The sequence below is a fragment of the Camelus bactrianus genome, chromosome 24, assembly GCF_048773025.1.
Source record: "Camelus bactrianus isolate YW-2024 breed Bactrian camel chromosome 24, ASM4877302v1, whole genome shotgun sequence".
Taxonomy (NCBI): domain Eukaryota; kingdom Metazoa; phylum Chordata; class Mammalia; order Artiodactyla; family Camelidae; genus Camelus; species Camelus bactrianus.
This window is the reverse complement of record NC_133562.1, coordinates 9,186,160-9,205,058: the sequence shown is the minus strand read 5'-3', so window position 1 is coordinate 9,205,058 and position 18,899 is coordinate 9,186,160. Positions and strand designations below refer to the sequence as shown.

At 45.5% G+C, this 18,899-nt stretch overlaps 1 protein-coding gene across 4 annotated transcripts in view; it reads left to right on the top strand.

Moving 5' to 3' along the window:
* Positions 1 to 18,899, top strand: part of TMEM241 (transmembrane protein 241) — a 94,091-nt gene that overhangs the window by 38,912 nt on the left and 36,280 nt on the right. For all 4 annotated transcript variants that reach the window (XR_012502024.1, XM_074352139.1, XM_010958141.3 and 1 more), the window contains exons 12-13: positions 4,805 to 4,874; positions 9,557 to 9,650. Coding sequence is in view for 3 of the 4 variants with exons in the window: in XM_074352139.1 (XP_074208240.1) it covers positions 4,805 to 4,874; positions 9,557 to 9,650 (164 nt within the window). In the remaining variant the exon portion in view is untranslated. The remainder of the gene's footprint in view (positions 1 to 4,804; positions 4,875 to 9,556; positions 9,651 to 18,899) is intronic.

Below are 18,899 nucleotides of genomic sequence, written 5' to 3'. Positions count from 1 at the left end.
TGTATTAAGTGACATAAAAGCACTTTTTTATTATAGGTGCTTTGTGTGTGGTCACCACGATCATGCTTGTTGCTTTCTTAGAACTTTTACAAATTGTGTGTCAAGGTGTGTCTGTTTCTCCTTCCACCTGCGAGTGGAGCGCCATTGACTTGACACCTTGGTGGATGTGGGGTGGTCCTCAAGTGTCTGTGCGGATGAGGACTGTCAAGGAGCAGAACAGTCTTGACAAGCGTAGGGAAGCTGCTTGTGAAATACACAGGAATGCACTGTTCAGGTTTTGATCAGCTTTAACTTTCAGAAACCCACATGGCCGGCACATACAGTTGTGATCTGTATCAACAGTGCCGTTCTTTATACTGACGTTATGTTATGCACAACCTTGTGCAGCTGTGAGCAGCTGCATAAAGCCTGGCCAGTGGCCCTGAACTCTTCCATGAGTCGTGGTGGTGTTTTCCCACGGGAGCATGTGATCGATGACAACATTTAAGTATATAAAACAGCTGAGGAAAATCTCCCTCCTCCAGAAGTATTCAAGGACTACTCTGATTGGGCGGCTCTAATTCCTGCCAATTTGTTAGCTTTCTCATTGGCCCATGGGCAGTCCAGCCCATTTTAAAGATGGAACAACACTTCATTCTTTCCTGCTTGCTTATTACATTTTCTATCTGGAATGTGCACTGCAAGGTGTGGGTGTGAGTCAGGGAGAGTGTCTGTACCCATTAAGATCCAGTAAGAGTCAGGACCCATGGGTGCAGTCTTTTTTTGAAGACTCAATAACTTCTGAGATTTTAAAGCAGGGCTTTATTCTTTTTGCTTTCTTCTCACCACCCCCCTTTTTTTTTTATTTGTATCTTAATTATTTGGTAGTACTTGCAAAACATTTTAAAATTGAGATATGAGGTACACATATGAAATGTGTATCTTAAATGTACAGCTTGATCAATTTTGACGCATGTAGACACCCACGTAACTCACACCTCTATCAAGATATAGGAAATTTCCTCACACTCCTTCTCAGTCGCTCCCTTTTCACCGACCACCAGAAGCCCCTACCGAACTGATTTCTGTTACCAAATGTAAGTTCTGCCTGTAATAGAGCCTCGCATAAATGGAAACACACATTTTTTATCTGACTCTTTCAGCCTAGTGTTTTCAGATTGTCGTGTGTCTCACTGGTTTTTTCCACTTTGTTGCTTGCTACTGTGCTGTTGTATGAACTTACCACTTCTCATTCATCCCTTTCCCTGTTGCTGCTCACCTGGGTCATTTCAGGCTCTGGACTGTTACGAATAAAGCTGCCATCCGCATTCTCATACAAGACTTTTTGTGGACTTATGTTTTCATGTCTCTTGGATAAATACCTAGGAGTAGAATTTCTGGGTCTGCGAGTAGATATATGTTTTAAGTTTTAAAGACAGTGCCAGTTTTCTAAAGCATCTGGACCATTTTACCCTCCCTCCCAGCGACGTGTGAGTGTTCTGGTTGCTCCGTGTCTTCACCAGCTTTTGGTGGTGTCTGTCTTGCTTTGGCCGTTCTCCTAGGTGGGACATGGTCTCTCAGGAGTGCTTCTGACTGAGCTGAGCTTCTCGCTCACTCCTGAGTGACCAGAAAGGTAAACTTGCTTGAGATGCAGATGGTGTGGCTTGGGGTCGCTAACTTCAGGGTGCACTGGGACGTGCTGGTAGGGACCAGGTAGACAGTTCTCCACGTCCTAGGGGCAGACCGTGAGACTGTCCCCTTTTTGAGCGCTGGGTTTGCCTCTTGGTGGGTGGGAATCTCTCTCCTAATCTTTCAAAATCACGGTTCATGCAGAGGCTCCAAGAATCTTGGAACCTTGCTTCCCCTCGGACTGTTTTAAGTAATAGTAGAGAAAATAAATTCTTCCTCTGCTTGACAGTTGGCCTTTCATATTTGTCGGGGGGGGGGGCCCTCTGCTGTGGCGTTTTCAAGCGAGAGAATTTCAAGGAACCGAAAGGGCAGGAAGACTTGCAGCCATCTGACCAGAAATGACCTTATTACCTGGGGTGTCTGTTGCTTGTGTGTGAGATAAAGCAAGCAGTACTAACTGCTTCTCAGAACTGCCCTTTCATTTTCCTGCTGGTTCTGAGGACTAAAATGCGGTGAGAGGAAATTTTCTTGATGTTCAAATATCAATTGTTCTTGAATGTGGTAAGATTGTGCCACACTTTTCACCGTGGCAATTTCATGCTTCATTATCTTCAGAGAAATGGGACTCACTCCCTCCCTTGGAGAGTCAGCAGAATTTTAACTGTGGAGCCCAAGAATGAAGGCTTAACTCAGACTTCAGTGCATGAGCTGTGTGTTGATGCCACAAAACTTGTGTGCAATGCTTGAACCACTTGATTTGTGCTTTAAGTGTGTGTTCTGTACTAGATGGTGCAGGAGTGTTGTCTTTTGAGCATCCTTACAGGCTTTCTTAGGCCCCTGTGTCTGGTTCTCACGTGGCTGGGACCAGCCAGCTGCATACTGCAATGTCTTCAGGGCTGTTTTTGCTGTTTGGAGGTTGGGGTCACCCTCTCTGTTGAAGAGTGCTGCTTTAGTAAATGGTGAGGCAGGCTGAAGGCATCAGAGGGGAAGCACTGGAGGTCAGTTAGAGATTGAGAACCAGCATGGCCAGCTGGAACGTGTTTGGAACATTCTCTCCAGGGAAAGTAAGAGGCGTTTAGGTGTTTCAGATGTTCTTGGTTCAGTGGTGCTTGTTATTCATCAGGGATGGTCCTAACACCCTGGATACAAATGGTGAGTATGACAGAGTCCTTGCTCTCAAGGAATCAGTGGTTCTGGGAGGAGAGACAGTCATGGAATCAACTAAGTGAGAAATGTGTGGAGGTTTTAGAAATGGCTCAAGGATGAGTGCAAGCTCTTCTCTCTTTTGCTCTCAATAACTTATAGGATCAATTTTTGGGAGTTGGGTGCAGGGTGTTATGTAACTGGTAATTTCCCTAGGATGGTTTTTTGTTTGTTTGTTTGTTAGTTTATCTTCCTCCATCCTAGTCTACCTCTGGCCACTCTGTTACCCTTGAGACCCCTCCGCAGCCTGGGCCGGGCTGTCAAGGTTGGCCCCGCACTAGGAGTCCACTTCACGTCCCCAGAGCATTTCTGTTGAAAACCTGGGTGCTGAGAGGGGGCCACACCGAAGGAGTCTCAAGATCCTGCGTTTAATGTGTCCCCTCTCTGCCCAGTCCTCCTTATCACAGTGATTCTGCTGCAGCCACTGTCACACTGAGAGGGAGGCCGGGGAAGGGCCAAGAACCAACAGCCACCAAAGACACAGAGTAGATCCTCCACGGACATCCCTTCACCTGCCTAACAGGGGGCTCTGGCCACCCGCTAGGACCAGGCTGCTCAGGGTTACTGTGGCCATTGCTTCCTTGGGGAAAGGGACTTCCGTATAAGCGGAGCTCTTTGTGCCCTGGACATCTGAGCCTGATGTTGGTTACAGAGTCCCTCCCCAAGTACAGGTCCCGAGTAGACGACAGAGGTGTTCAGTGGAGTTCTAGCAGAAAGAGAACAGAATTTTCTCTTCCCCTTTTGTTGGGCTGTGTAAAAACCAGATCCTAGGAGATCCTCTCCTTTTAAAATGTTAAACACACATATATATGCACAGATCAAACCAAACAAAATAACAATAGCTAGGATAGGAAAAAAAAAACCGCCCTCCAGAGAAATGGAATTCAGACCTTTCCTTCCCAATTGATGGTTGAATCATTTGAGATCATTTATGTCTGAGGAAGTGTAGCAGCACGTGGTGAAACTCTTGATTAATAAATGGAGTGAGGGAGGATATTCCACTGCACCTGATGTGCTGTGAATACTCAGAAAAATCAGCCTCTTGCTCCAGACCATCCAGAATAGAGAGACAGAGTCCCGGCAGTCTGGAAGGCCTGGCTCCTCCAGTCTCAGAAATTCCAGATTTGGAAGGATTAGGCGATTGCTGTGGAAATGCTTAATTCCTTTTCTCTGGACATTTTTGGAAGGCTTTCTGCTTTTTTAATCTCCTGACTTCTTGTTTGTGACCAAGTTCAAATTCCAGAGAGGGAAGCTGCCAATATGTGTGATTATTTCCTCTTGCACCAAGTGGAATTAAAAGAATGAACTTACTTCACCAGAAATAAATGTACCCTTTGGACCTTAAACTAAAATGAGTATGTAGGAGCCATTGGCCCCTGCTCTGTTTGTGCGGTAATTAAGCACAAAAATGAAAAAAGATGTCAGAGTCATGCATTCACGATCTTTTTTTAGACATAAGGCAGAAAAGAAAGAATAACCTTAAAGATTCTTTTTGTCCTACGCTCTGCCTTGGGCAGGGATGGCTGCCTGGTGAAGAGGAAAGAGCTCAGGGTTTGGAGTGACCGGGGCGCACATTCTGGCTCCACAGTTAAGGAGTTGTGCAATCTTAGACAAATCTCTGAACTCCTCTGAGCTCCAGTTAAAATGGGGATAACAAAACTTCACAGAGTTGTTACAAAAATGGGAGAGATGATGTACTGAAAATCTTTAGCATAGGGCCCTGCAGAGGGCAGGTTCTCACTAAATGGGTGGTGGTGTCATTATTTATTATTGTTGTTGTTGTTGTTGTTGTTGTTGTTATTATTATTATACTACAATGTCAATGACAGGGAAACCTGAGAATGCCAGAGTGAATTCGCCGCCTGGCAGCTCAGTGCTCAGGGGGCTGATGTAATTAACACCCTCGCCTTGTGTTTCCGGGGCAGCCGGGGGCAGGGGGCAGAGGGCGTGCGTGCTGTGCGTGCCCGCGTTTCACCCTTGCTGTGCCCCTCAGGTGATCTCCTTGGCGTCCTGGACTTTCCGTTCCTGTATTTCTACAGATTCCATGGCAGCTGCTGCGCCAGGTAATCTTAATTCATAAAACCCCCTCGCACCGCGGATTTGTGTGTTTCTTTACTACCGGCTGCGTCTTCGTGAAATCCCGGGTCACTGCTCCTCATCTGAATGAGCGGCAGAAGAGAGCAGTGGCCGGGGCGGGTGTGGGAGCCCCCTCCTCGGCCGTCAGTGGGTTGTTACGGACATCCTCAGGTGCTCGGAGCCGGCCTGAGACCTGCAAGGACCCCTGTCCTGAGAAGCTCCTCAGCCAGGGCAGTGGTTTTCAGACGTGCAGAAAAGATAGGAGTCCCTCGTTTTTGTTTTTGTTTTGTTTTTCTCCATGAGCAATTCTTAAACAGAACTTCAGTGTATAAAAGTGATTGAACTGACTCAGTTCAAGGAAAGATTTGGGTCCAGAATCACACTCTCTCAGCTTCTACCTTGGCCTCTCTCTTGTTCCTAAAGGGCAATCTCCAAAACACTTTGACTGAACCCTTAGACTCAGAGACAGAATGACTAGAAGTCTGGACAACAGGTGATTATGTTAATACTTGGCCTTGGGAAGTATCAGGGATGTGGACTAATTAGATAAATACTGTTTTTTTAAGAAGTGAAAGTTCATATTTTATTTTTTTTTAAATTGAAGTATAGTTGATTTACAATGTTGTGTTAATTTCTAGTGTACAGCATAGTGATTCAAATTTATATGTATATATTTTTCCATTATAGGTTATTATAAGCTATTGAATATAGTTCCCTGTGCTATACAGTAGGACCTTGTTTTTTATCTAGATGAACACATTTAGATATATAGAAATTCCACCCCCATTCCCTCTTTCCTGCTATGACCCCCACTTCACTTGACTTTATTGTGTTGAGAAATGGAAAGGCTTCTGTGGACAGTCTCAAAGCTTGGGTTCTGATATGGTCGAATGGCCAGACTTGGGTTGAATTCCAGCCTTGTGTTTTTGCTAATTTGTGTGGTCTTTGGGCAAGTTATTCTAGGTCTCCTGAGCCTTAGTTTAGTTTTCTTATCTGTAAAATGGAGAGAGAATACCAATACAGGAGGACTGTGTGTATTAAATAAGATACACAAAGCCCTAAGCATCTTGCCCAGCCCAGTAAATGATGGGTATTGTTATTATCCGTAAATCAAATGTCAACAGACCAGGAGCAATTGCTACGTAAAGCCAGACCACCCGTTCCCACACACGTAGGTCTTACCTTGGGAAGCAGTGATTCTCCACAGAGTCAAAAAGCTGATATGCACCTAGGTGCTACTTTTGAAGGGTGTGTGTTAGGACAAACAAACAAAAAATCATTATTATCGAGTTTGCTTCTGCATTTGAGCCTCAGAATGATTTATTTATCATCCCCAGAAATGTTTCAGGAAAACTCTGGCAGAATTCATCTTCTCAGTTCCTATCATCTTGGTCAGGCCTCGTCACCTGCTGGTTGACTAGGATCGTGGGGCATGAGTGTCAGTGTCGCCCTGGTGCCTGTGGACTTGCTTCCCTTTGGGCCTGGCTATTAGGCATGTGTGTGACCAGGGTGTGGAGGGAGGGCCACCACGTCTAGTTATTTGGAGCAGAGCAACCCAGTTCACAGCCCATTGGTGATTGTGTTGTGGGGTGACATTCTGCCTCCATTTCTACCCCTTTTAACCTGCAACTTTCTCATAACCCAACATGAAAAATAAGTTTTTTTTTCATTTAAAAGATTTAGAAATCTTTATGTGAATTGATTTAATTCTCTAGTACATTCGAACATTTGACCTTCTGGCTTCAGTACAAAGCTGACCCTCTTTTAAGAACGAGTCAGTTTCCCCATGTCATCTCGCGACTCCCCCATAACCTTATTTCAGACTAAGAGCTGTCACCTTCAGAGGTCCTGGGGGGGGGCTCAGAAGGGGCCATGGGGGCCTGAGGGGCTGTGGTAGCTGTGGCCTGGAGACCCTGTGAACAGGGAGCCCCAGGCTCGTTCACTTTGGGGTCCTCCCAGTGCTTTTAGGATCTGCCTCCACCACGAGGGGTAGGAGAGCTGGAAGCAGAAGGAGTGGGATGAGGGAGGGACCCATGAGTCATTTAGGGATGATTCACCGATGTGCAAGTCAAGTGATGAGGAGAGTCACGGATGCTTTCAGAAGCGTGTTGGTCACAAGCCAGGAGTAGCTGAGTCCGAGCAGAGTTGGTGCTGAGGGGAAAGGTCAGCGTGGAACTCTGCCCTTCCCTGGCTGGACGTGGAGAGGAGAGGAGAAGGAGGTACAGGAGATTGACAGGCACCTGTGAAGTGGGGGCTGCGGGGAGGGTGGGTGTGGACAGTACAGGAGGAGCGCTGGCTGCCCCACTCTCCACTCCCAGCCCTGCAGCTGCGGGCACCCGGACCTTCTCCCTCCATCTCTCTGGTCTGGAGCACATTTCCATGATGAGGTCCGAAGGGCCATGGAGAACTTTGGAAGAGCCAGGAAACCTGGATTCCAATTGTGCCTATGCCTTGGTTTCCTTAATAAAGTGAAACTTCTGTTTTGAAAAGCTCTGATTTCCATAAGATAGGATGAAGAGCACAATGCTTATTCCTGCTTTAAGAACACTGAACCGAACCCGAGGCAAGAAAAAAGGCGGGATATGAGGATTTGGTCAAGGTTATGAGGGTCAGTGAGCACAGCCAGGAATGGAATCCCAGGTCACTTGATTTCCAGCCTGCTGTTTCCCCACAGGGGCTCCTTGTGGGAGTGGCTCAACGTCTTAATCCACTGCTGCCCAGACTCGAATGACCAGAGATACCAATCTGAGCAAACTTTGCAGGTCATTAGGCCAAAGAGGCTGAAATATACACAAAAGAAACCTAATCCCTGTCTCTGGTCCTGTCCCAAGAATGTGGCTGTGACCTAATCTAATCTAACGAAGTGAAGGCGCACATTTCTGTGAAATGTGGTTTTAGCTGTGTTCAATTCAATCTGCTTCCAAATACACCTGTCAGACAATTATGTAGCACCTGCTGTGACCAAGGCACCTTGTTCAGCTCTGTCAGGAAAATACAGAGAAGCCCAGGATTGGGCCCCTCCTTCTCAGGGCTCATGCTCTACATGGGCGCCACACCCTAGCACCTATAACAGAGGTCAGATGGCAGTGTGGCCCTTGACCCCCTGGAGGAGGTACAGCTCATATGACCTGCTTGAGGTGCAGCTGCAGTCGTATCTCTTGTTTCTTCAATTTCAATCTCTAATAGAAGTCCCGCTGAAACCCCACTTTTACATTTTTGTGGGAAGTCATGGAATCTCTCTCCCACACCCTCTTCCCCAATTGCCCTGCCTCCAAATGCCAGGAAGAGTGGCCGTTCTGTCTGAAGCACGATTTGCCTTGGCCCTGACCACACCGTGATGCTTTCTGAAATGCTTCCAGCACAGCACACTGCTTCCCTATCCAGTGCGGTGCCAGCGCCTTGCTGGTCCAGACCTCTGAATAGCCTCCGAGACGCTGCCCAGCCTCAGGCTCCCGTGGGAGGTGGCCGCACTTTCAGGCATCATCCCCAAAGCATAGCTTCTGTGTAGGTGGCCTTGGTTTGGGGGACTTCTATTAAATATGCAGCCCACCCTCCCTCCGTTTGGGTTCTTACCTGGAACCCAAGGGCCAATCCAGACCCTCTGACTTCATATGGTGAGTTTTCCTTTGGATGTCTTTCTTTCTTTCTTTTTCTTTTTTTGAAACTGAACAATCTAATTGTTTTATTAAAGTCGGATTCCAAGGTGAAAGGCCTTAGTCCACAAATAGGAGAGAAGTATCTTGTTAAACAGTGTTGACTTACGTGGAAGCCAAGTCAGGAGGGACTCTGATGAAGCTGTAAGCAAAAGAAAAGACACCTTTTGTTTGATCATCCCCCAAATGTTTTCTGTTCCTTATAGAAATGTTCCAGCTGTTCTTCCGTGTTAACAATCAAGCACAAAGTACAGCCAGTTTACACAGTCAACATGTATGCATGCGATGAGCCGTGTTACTGTGCAGATTAAGTCATTTTACATTTACCCCTCCTCCTGATATAAAATTCCCAAGATTTTCCCTTCCGGCCCACAGTTTTTCCTAAGCTGGGGCACGACAGTGGTTCCTGAAAGTGCATCTAGTTCGGAATAAAAGAACTGAAACAGAGCGCTACGGCCTTCAAGAACAGGCAATGAACAGGAATGCAGTTACTGCAGGTAGCTTCCAGGACAGACGCTTCGTCTTACAGGGACCTCCTAATTATGTAACAACAGGGTGGAGGGTGATTTGGATGACAAGGAAATCATCTTTTTTCCCTACTAAACTGCCTCCTAGAAGTCTTTTCCTAACAGTTTGTCCTGCTTGGGAAAAAAGGTGAAGGTCTGCTTTAGCCAGTACCAAGCTCCAGAAGTAACAGGGGAGGGGACAGGAGATACTGTCCTCCAGATTTTTTTTTCTGTCATGATTTAGCCGGAGTCCTCCCAAACTTCTGTATCCACGTCCCAGCTCCAGTGAAATGACATCATCATAGCTCCTTAGCAAACTAGAGCTTAATGGGTTTTTAAAATTTTTGGCCTTTTTAACCCAGAGATCACTAGAAAACAGAGATGAGATATCGGTGGTATAAGAACTAAAAACTGACTAATTCTTGTAAAGGTAAATATAAAATGTAACAAAGTAGCTACAGGCTGCAGGAAGACCAGTCTCACTAACAAAAGTATATTTTCTCCTTCCAGTGGGTTTTTAGGATTTTTTCTCATGCTGAGCACAGTGAAGCTAAAAAGCCTTATGGCCCCAGGGCAGTGTGCAGCCTGGATTTTCTTTGCTAAGGTAAGAGACAGGGGAGAGGTGGGGAAAAATCCGTCTCAGGAGCCTCTGTGACCAGTGTTCTCAGACCTGCGTAGTGTCATCTCTGTGACCAGTGGAATCATCTCTGGTCACTGGCCCTGAGCCTGATCTGCCACGGGCTCAGGTGACGATGTCTGAGGGCTTCTGCCTGTTTTGTCAGAGGACAGAATCTTTATCCCATTCCTGGAAGGTGAACTGAGGAAGCCTCTTAACTTCCTTGAGCTTTAATTTCCCCATCTGAAAATGAGAGTTTTTGCCAAAAACAAACAAACAAAGAGCCGTCCAATGAAATTATTCTGTATGATACTGTAGTGGTGGCTACATGTCATTATCCATTTGTCAAAACCCATAGAATGTACAACATCAAGAGTGAACCCTAATGTGAACTGTGGACTTTGGTTGATAATAATGTGTCTATTGGTTCACTGATTGTACCAAATATGCCACACCGATGAGGGATGTTGAGGGTAGGGGGGTCTATATGTGTGGGTGGGGAGGTCTATGTGCAAACTCGCTGTATTTTCTGCTCAGTTCTGCTGGGAACCTGAAACTGCTCTAAAAAATAAAGTCTATTAATAAAAAAAATTAAAAAAAAAAAAACTCCAGCCCTCTAAGCATCCTCCAGTTTGAAGACACCGGATTCCTGGGCGCATGGGGCAATTCTTAGCCTCCTTCCTGCGGGCTGTGAGAGTCCAGTGCTCCAGGGACTTGCCCGGAAGCTCTCCACCTGTCAGAGGCAATACAGAAAGGAAAACAGATACATGGCCACACTGGGGGACTTTGATGGGCCCTTCACAAAAGGCACTATTATAAAAATGCCCAGTGTGTATCCCATTGACCATGGCGGAAGCATCAGGTAGAGAGATGGGAAAGTAAGAAGGAGCAGAAAGGCAGCTGTGGGATGAGTGACCTTAACTGAAATGCTCTGGGACTGGCTTCTTTCTAGTGGAGCATTTCAATTCTCTGATGTGTGTGAAGGGGTCAAGGTACAGGGTTCTAGGTGCTGCTTCCATTGAGTGAAATTTCTTTCCTTTTCTTCTTCTTCTTCTTTTTTTTTTTTTTTTTTGTTGGTACCTTTTCAAAGTGAAATTTCTTAATTAATTTAATCTAATGCAATAATCATTTAAACTTGTGCCTTTGGCCATCTTTGTTGGTTGATTCCCCCCGCCGCCAGAAAAGAAGAACAAACATTTTTATTTGAAAATAAATTTCACGGTGATGTTTTTACCTGCATGGTCTACTTCTGAGTAGCATTAATCATTCTAATTCCAGCGGAAGGTAAGGAGTGACTGAGAAACTGCCTTATGACCTGAGAGAATGAGGAGGTTGATAAATCCTCCCCAAAAGCAACAAGAGAGCTGGAAAAAGACTGTCAAAGATACCCCTTTCAGCTCTCTAACTGACCAAAAACACACAACAAACTGAGAAGCATTTGTTCATGAAAAACTAACAAACTTTTAGTAGGAACAGCATGAGTTTGTGGTGGTCTTGCCTAGGGTTGCTCTCATCCCCTCCTCCCCATCTCTGTAAGTATGATATTTCAACCAGAGTGGGACAGGCTGCAGAAACCAAGAGACTTGCTGCTGCTTCCAGAAGGGGCTGACTCTGGAGTGTTGTCAGGTGAAGTGGCCGTCTCAGTGGTAAATGAACAAAAGAGCCAGTAGCTCCTCTAGCTTGAGTTTCCAGGCCACTTTGGGGCAAGCAGTGGACCAGTGGTCTAGCTGGGGACTTAACAGGTAGTTCTGGGAGGTGAGACAGCCATCGGGGGGCTTGCTTGCTCTCCATAAATGCCAGATTGACCTTAGTCTGTGTGCATGAGCAGCAGAGGGGGAGTGTGCCCAGGGCACTCATGCATCCCTGGCCCACAGAGCCCGTGTGCACGCACAGAAGAGGTGTGGGAGAGCTGGCAGAAAGAAGAGCCAGGGCAGACGTGAAAAGAGCCCGAAGTGTGGATGTGCTCCCAGCCCACACACAGAGTCGGAAGCAGAGAGAAGCCTCTCTGGCCCAAGGTGTCTGAGCAAACCTTGGACTAGTCTTTGCCAGAACACTAAGCTATGCAGACATGGGGATGACCCCTAGGAAGGCAGGTTTAAAAATAAAAACAAGAAGAAAAATTGAGGGAAGACCTCAGGAACTGTACCTTATATGGCAGACAGGTTTCACAAACATAGTCCAGGGGGCAAATTATGAAGCAATAGAAGCAACAACACCAACAAAAATGCTCTGGGACAAAGTCAGAATCCAGAGTTGTTACCACATGTTATCTAAAATACCCTGTATTCAGCGGAAAAATTAGGACATTCGGAGAAAAAAGAAACCATGATTTGCGCACAGGAAAAAAGCAGTCAATAGGAATTGTGTCTAGGTGCCTGTCCTCAGATGTAGGACTTAGCAGAAAAAGACTGCAAAGTGGCTATTTAAGTATGTTCGGGTATCTAAAGGAAACCGTGTTTAAAGAATTAAAGGAAAGACTCAGTGAGTACAGAGTCTTTGGCTTTCCTGATGAATTCTATCACATATTTAAAGAAGAAATATTTTTTCCTTTGCAAATTCTTTTAGAAAATAGAGGAAGAAGGAATAACTCCCAATTTATTCTATAAAGTGAGTTACCCTGATACTAACGCCAGGCCAAAAAAAAAAGTTGTAAGAAAACCACAGATCAATATCCTTCATGAACATAGATCTTTAACAAAACATTAGCACTCAGCAATCTGACCTTCTCTCATGGAAGAGCATAGATAAATGCCATGAGTGGTTAATCGGAATGTTTGTCCCTGTTTTTATTTAGAGTTTGGACAGTTGCAGTTGGTGCTGTGGAGTGGGATTTCCCTTCCCATTACTGCGTAGGCTCACGTGCTGCTCACGCAGTCCAGGTGGGACATGCGGCAGCTTTTTGAGACATGGTCCCACATGAGTCTTCGAGTCTGGAGTGTGTGGTGGGTGCAGAAGTGGAGCGAGGAAGCCAGGGACCAGGGGTACAATATTGCAAAATTAGAAAATTCTAGAACCTGGACTCAACGTTTCAAGATAAAAGCAGCATATATGAGATAATGTGTGTGAGGATGGCTGTGGAAGCACAGCGTGCTGTGCAAACCCAGAGCGTGATGTAGCGTCACTTAAACCCCAGCCCAGACTTAATTTTGACCTCGCTCTGAGTCCCAGCTCTGCCACTTTCTCGGTGTGTGCTTCGTTTACTCCTCTGTAAACAAGTGTAACAATAATGTCTACCTTGCTGAGAGGGTTGCATAATATTTAGACAGCCCTGGAATAGTGAGTGCTGGTATTTGGCAGGCTCTCCTTGGCCCTGACGACCACTAGTTTAATTCTTCCACCAGATCAACCAGTGATTTCCTGAGTCTGGATTTACCACTTGTCTTCGCTAGTTCTAGGTTGTGAATTGAGTTGGAAACCGCCTACTCTAGACACTGCTCAGAATTCAGCACGCAGGAGAATGAGCTCTCTCACAGCATCCTTAATCAGACATTGTCTAACAAAAGAAGCAATTGATGTACCATTCACAAAGTTTTTAAACCTATATAAAGAGTCATTGATTCAGAACAGTTGCTGTGGCTGTGGGAATGTATGTTTGTTGGTCTCCATGGAGACCACTTGCTGGCTGTTCTGTGATCACCAGCCTTAATTATACACTGGGATTGCCAGGGAGCCTGCAAAACTGTCTCCATAACAACACCTCCTGTGTAGTAAAAGGACCACAGTCCTGAACTGTTTCCCATCTAGGAGTTTTTCTTAAAAGAACTGAGAAGATTCTGCTGGTAAGTTTCAGCCTCTGTTTGGTTTATCCATATGAAGAACTCTTAAGTGGGTAGGAATTTTTCTGAGTTTTGACTGCCGACCCCTTAGGCTGTTTGGCCAAGTCTCAGGAGCGTGGCCTGACATCTTTTTCCAGTGACATGTTGACGTTTCTCTTGACCTATTGCCAAGATACTGAACTAAGAAGGAGTCTTGACTATGTGAGTTTACTAGATAAAACTCAACCTGTTTTAAGTGTGGGGTGAACGTATGAAAGTGTCCTCCACAGGTGCTGTGAGGGTTTGATGTTCAGAATTTTCAGATGTTCCCCAAGACCACGGGTGACACTCTTGCTGTTTCTGGTGGAATTTTTAAAAAGAAAGATAAAGGAGAAGCAGCTTAGTATCTTTTATCCTGGAATCACACAGATTTCATGACTTCTAAATAACACTTTTTCTCTGCCTAATTTTTTAAGATATATTTGTAGGGAAGTTCCAGAGCTTAACATGGAATCACATCTTGAATTTCTGAGAAGGTGACAAGTAAACAGATCTTTCAGGTTCTGGAATCAGATTTGCATTCCGTTTCTGGTGCACACAGACACAGGACAGACGACAGAACAGTCCTGAAAGTGTGGTCGCGATCCCCGTTGCATTCTTCTCTCACTGGGTCTGGTCTGTGCTGAACAGAATGCTAGTTCCCCTCTGCCTTCTACTTCCTACTCCGTTACTACTTACTTCTTTTTCCTCTGTCTTACAGAGGTATGATTGCCATATAATGTTATATTAGTTGAAGATGTACAACATAATGATATTTGTATATATTGCAAAGCGATCCCCACAATAAATTTAGTTAACACATCTCTGCTTACATAGTTGCAGAAAATGCAGAATGCTCCCCGAATTTGCACGTTGTCCTTCTTGGTATCTTTCTGGTTTTAGTATCTGTGCTGCTGAAACGGTCATGATTACTCCTTTTTCTTCATCATCATCGTCATCATTCTCATCATCCTTGCCACCAGCCGCTAGGCGAGGAGAGCCGGTGGCAGGGTTTCCCCACTTCCCAGACGGTAAAAGGTAATCACATTTGACTATTTTCACTTCTTCCCGTTTTCTCAGCTGCTTAAGTCTCCTCCCTCCTTCTTCCCATCACATTTACAAGCTCATTTGATTAGATAACTTTCTGGGTAGCAGTTTCGTATTCCTTTTATTTTCTTCCTCGGGCAGTTATTCAGCACCTTGATGTGTTCTGGAATCATCTGATGAAGATAAATTGTTAAACCCAATGAAGCTGTGCTGTGATGTAACTTCTATGGTGAAAGAAGTGAGCTTACAAAATCTAATTGTGACTTTTCCTAATTAACTCATTTTTCTTTTTCACAGTCTAAGTGGCTGGGGCAATGAGAATCATTTCTCATGGAAAATGAAAACCCAGAGGCAGTAGCACAGTTTCCTTTACAGCCTGTAGCTGGGCAATAATAACATGTCGCTGTCTTTCCATGACATCACCGTTGAAGCGACGGGAACGTGAAACGGCTCGTTCAGGAGCTGCTCTGTGTCTGTTGAGCCGTATGGAAACAGCAAGAAGCTAGTTATCTGGGAATTATTCCTTTAAAAACAAGGTTTTCCCAGAGGACCTATGGGAGGGGAAATACAGTTTGGGATTAAAGGGAAAAAAAAATTAAATTCCATTTCCTATTGTCAAAATAATTCCTAGGGAAATGAGTGATGTTAACGGACATCTTGCTGCTTTGGATAAAGTTATTGTTTTTCTTGTTTCCGATTATGAACTCCTAATTTTTTCTGGGCTATTTTTAGTGCCATTGATCACCACAATGTTCTGTGCTGCAAAACTATGATAACGATTCTGGGTTTTCACCACTTTTGACCTGAATGAATCTTCTTTAGTTCATTTACTAAGGAAATACCCTAAATTTCTGTGAGTGTTCTGGCTGCAGAGTTTATATGAGTGCTGTCAGCATCCAAGATAATTTAGAGCAACTAAAATTAAAGTGATTTCTTGCAATGCAAATACCAATTAATTGGGAAAGTTTACAGGGCCTCTGTTGGGGGATGAGTCGATGAGTCCTTGGTTCATTGTAGGATGGCGTGATAAATGAGTGCCGAGTGAATGCTTAAATGCACGATCTTGTTTTACACATCTCTGCCGGTTTGTGCACCAGGGCAGAAATAAATGTGCAGTTCTGCTGCACCTTGAGAAGTGCCTTCCCCCGCCCCCAGTAATGCTCTGGTAGGTGCATGTCTTTCTTTAATTGTGCCATTAATTCTGTTCGAGTTCACTTTTCCTTATGAAGATCCACCATCCATATCCCTGGAACTAAGTTCCCCAAGATGTGGCTGGACAGAGGGTAACCAGCAAGGAGCCCTTTGAGGCTTGTATATGCCCGGCCCAGAGGGCAGGCTCCAGGCAGAACCAATTGCCCGTGTCACTAGGGAGCGTGCTAATAAAATGGGGGTAGTTCTTGGGAAATCTGAAGGAGCAGACTTTCATAATATGAAAGCTAAGTGTTGACACATAATAGGAATGACATGTGGATTTGAAAGACTTAGTAGATCTTTACTTGGTGTGACTTTGTGAAAATAGCTCTTCTCTCTCATACCTTAGAGACATCTTGGTGGCCTGGCCCCCCAGGGGCCCCAGGGGCCCTACCTGATCCTGCCCGACACTTGTTCTCCTGTTTTATCCCCCAAAGTGGAATTTGTTGTATAAAGAGTCATTTGCTCATTTTCCCCTGTTTAAAATCTCTCTCCTCTTGTACAAAAAGGAGCCCAAACTTGTTTTTCCCTCTTGACTCCACATCGGCACTTTGAGCTGGCCCGGTCATCCTTTAGATGACGATTCCTGGTGCGGTTCTTGTTTACATGCACGCAGACTATGTCTGACTGTGAGGCCGGACACTGAAGCACATGCAGGTTGTGCTTGTTTATGTGACTCCATAATAGCCAGTCTGTTGGTCAACCGTGTGGCAAGAAGAGGTTTTTCCAGTCAGCAATGAATTGCCTGATCTCACGTGAACTAGCTGTTGGGCTGTGTTTGTAATTTTATTTGATTGTTTTTGTGCATGTCTGGGGAATGTCCCTGCGGGTCTGGTTATGAGGGTGCCGGGCTCTCTCTGGCTACCTTTCCTCATCTGTTGTCTTGTCGTGTGACTTCTGGGGGAGCCGTGGGTGACACAAGGAGACATGCGTCCTTCAGTTACGTGGATTGAACTCCTTTCTAATTTATCGAGTGTTCCAGCTCTCTGTGAGGGACAGAGCCTGTAAAATGTACTCCAGTAGAAGGAGAAATCGAGTGATTGCCGAAACCTTCCCTCCTGAAGCTAACGTTTAAGGTGCACAGAAAGAGGGGGGAGGGCATAGTTCAGTGGTAGAGCGCATGCTTAGCATGCAGGAGGTCCTGGGTTCAATCTCCAGTACCTCCGTTAAAAAAAAAAAGAAAGAAACCTAACTAAGGTGCACAGAGAGAAGTACAGTTTTCTCATCTGTAAAATGGGAATCATTGTTCAATGTCACAGAAATATTGTGGGGATTATATGAAATAATGTGTGTTGAGCTGTTAATGTTCACTCTTATTAATTGAACAGAATGAGCTTTTCTTTCATAGATGGAGAAATGTTTGAAGAGCTGTTTGTGTTTTGGGTTTGGCTACAGTTTGAGAGCCGCTGGCCTGGGTCAGCAGAAACACAGAGAGCCTTCGCTTCTGCTTTGTTCCGTTTTGCCATTCTAGTGTCAAGAGAAATTCGAAGTGACCGGATTCTAGTGGCACCAGAGGTCCTAAAGTTCTCTTTTCAATTTTTCAAGTAACTCAGGGAACCATAATTCGTCACTTGATCTAACATTTTGGAAGTCACAGATGTTTATTTTAAAAAAAAGGAAGAAAGAGAGGGAGGAGCAACGTCAGCTCTAAACACTGTAGGATGAGTGGAATGCAGCTTTCGATCTGGGCTAGGTTGGTTGTAAGAGAATGGGGATTTGAGACAGAAGTGGTTTTAAATCTGATGTGGTTTTAAATCAGAAGTGGTTTTGAATCACACCTCCAACCAGGACGGCTAAAATTAAAGAAACTGACAATACCAAGTGTGGGTGAGGATGTGGAATAACATTGCTGGTTTAAAAAATACTGAAGCTGAACAAGATCTCTGTTGTGACTGAGCAGCCCTAGCCCTGGTTCATCCCCAAGAGAGATGAAGACACACACCCACAGCAGGACACGTTTACTGGTGTGGAATTGCAGGTGGTGGTTGCACAGCTCTGTGGACATACTGAAAAACTACTGTATGCTTTTACAGGGTGAATTTTACGTTGTGTGCATTATCACCCAGGAAGATTGTTATCTTTTTTTAATCCACTGTAGGACTATCCATAATAGTTTTATTCATAACAGCCCCAAACTGGAGGAAATAGCCTATACTATTTAATTAATAATAGCCAAGGAGCAGCAAATTGTAATCTATCCATACAGTAGAATAGTATACTGCAGTGAAAAAGAGCCTGTAGCCACGGAGGTGATGCAGGTGTACTGGCTGAGGAGGAAGGTGAGGGAGCTTTGTGAGATGCTGAAAAGGTTTGTTATCTGTCTGGTGGTGGTTACACAGTGTTTAAGGATGTAAACATTCAACAAGCTCTACACTTAAAATTCAAGTTCGTCGGGCAGAAGGTATAGCTCAGTCGTAGAGCGCATGCTTAGCATGCACAGGGTCCTAGGTTCAATCCCCAGTACCTACACTAAAAAAAAAAATTCAAGCTCATCATGCACTTTACTGTATTTATGTTGTACTTCAATAGAAAAAGATCCAATGTGGGCGCTGCAGAGGTGCCGTCCTCAGAAGGCAGAGCCCGCAGCCGAGCCTCTTCTCCTGCCTGTCACGGGGAAGCAGGGGCTGGGCACGGCAGCTTCCCCAGCAGACCCCGTGCCTCTAGCTTTGACACTGTCTTTGTCTGCGGGCCGTCTGGGGTTTCACTGGCTGGGGAAAGGGAAGAACCTGCAGGCTGCTCCCTCGCTTTCCTGGGCACTGGCCACTGGCCACCAGTTCTCCTGAATGTCCCGGTGGAGAGGGTTTCTCATCGATATTCCGCTCAGTGCCAAGATGGAAAGGGGAGCTCAGGCCTCCTGGTAACGTCGCAGAAGTATTTCTTGTCCGGCTTCTGCTGCACAGGTGAGGGGCGTGTACTGTCAGGTCTGCACTTCCTTGAGGGGCTGGACGGGTAAACGGACTGCCAACCTGCCGCTCTTGGGTGCTGTGCAGTTGGTGGCGGGAACACCCTGCTTCCCATCGGGCCGGGTTCAGGGGCCTCCCTGCTGGGCGCCCTCAGGCTCCCCTGGGCTTTGTGGCTGTGGGGCTGTGGTTCATCACCCTTTGAACATGCACATCAAGTTGGTGACTCCCTTAGTCCCAGCAGACGGGATGCTTGAGTGTGTTACCAAGTCCTGTGGGTGCAGTGTAAGCAGGGAAGAGGGGAC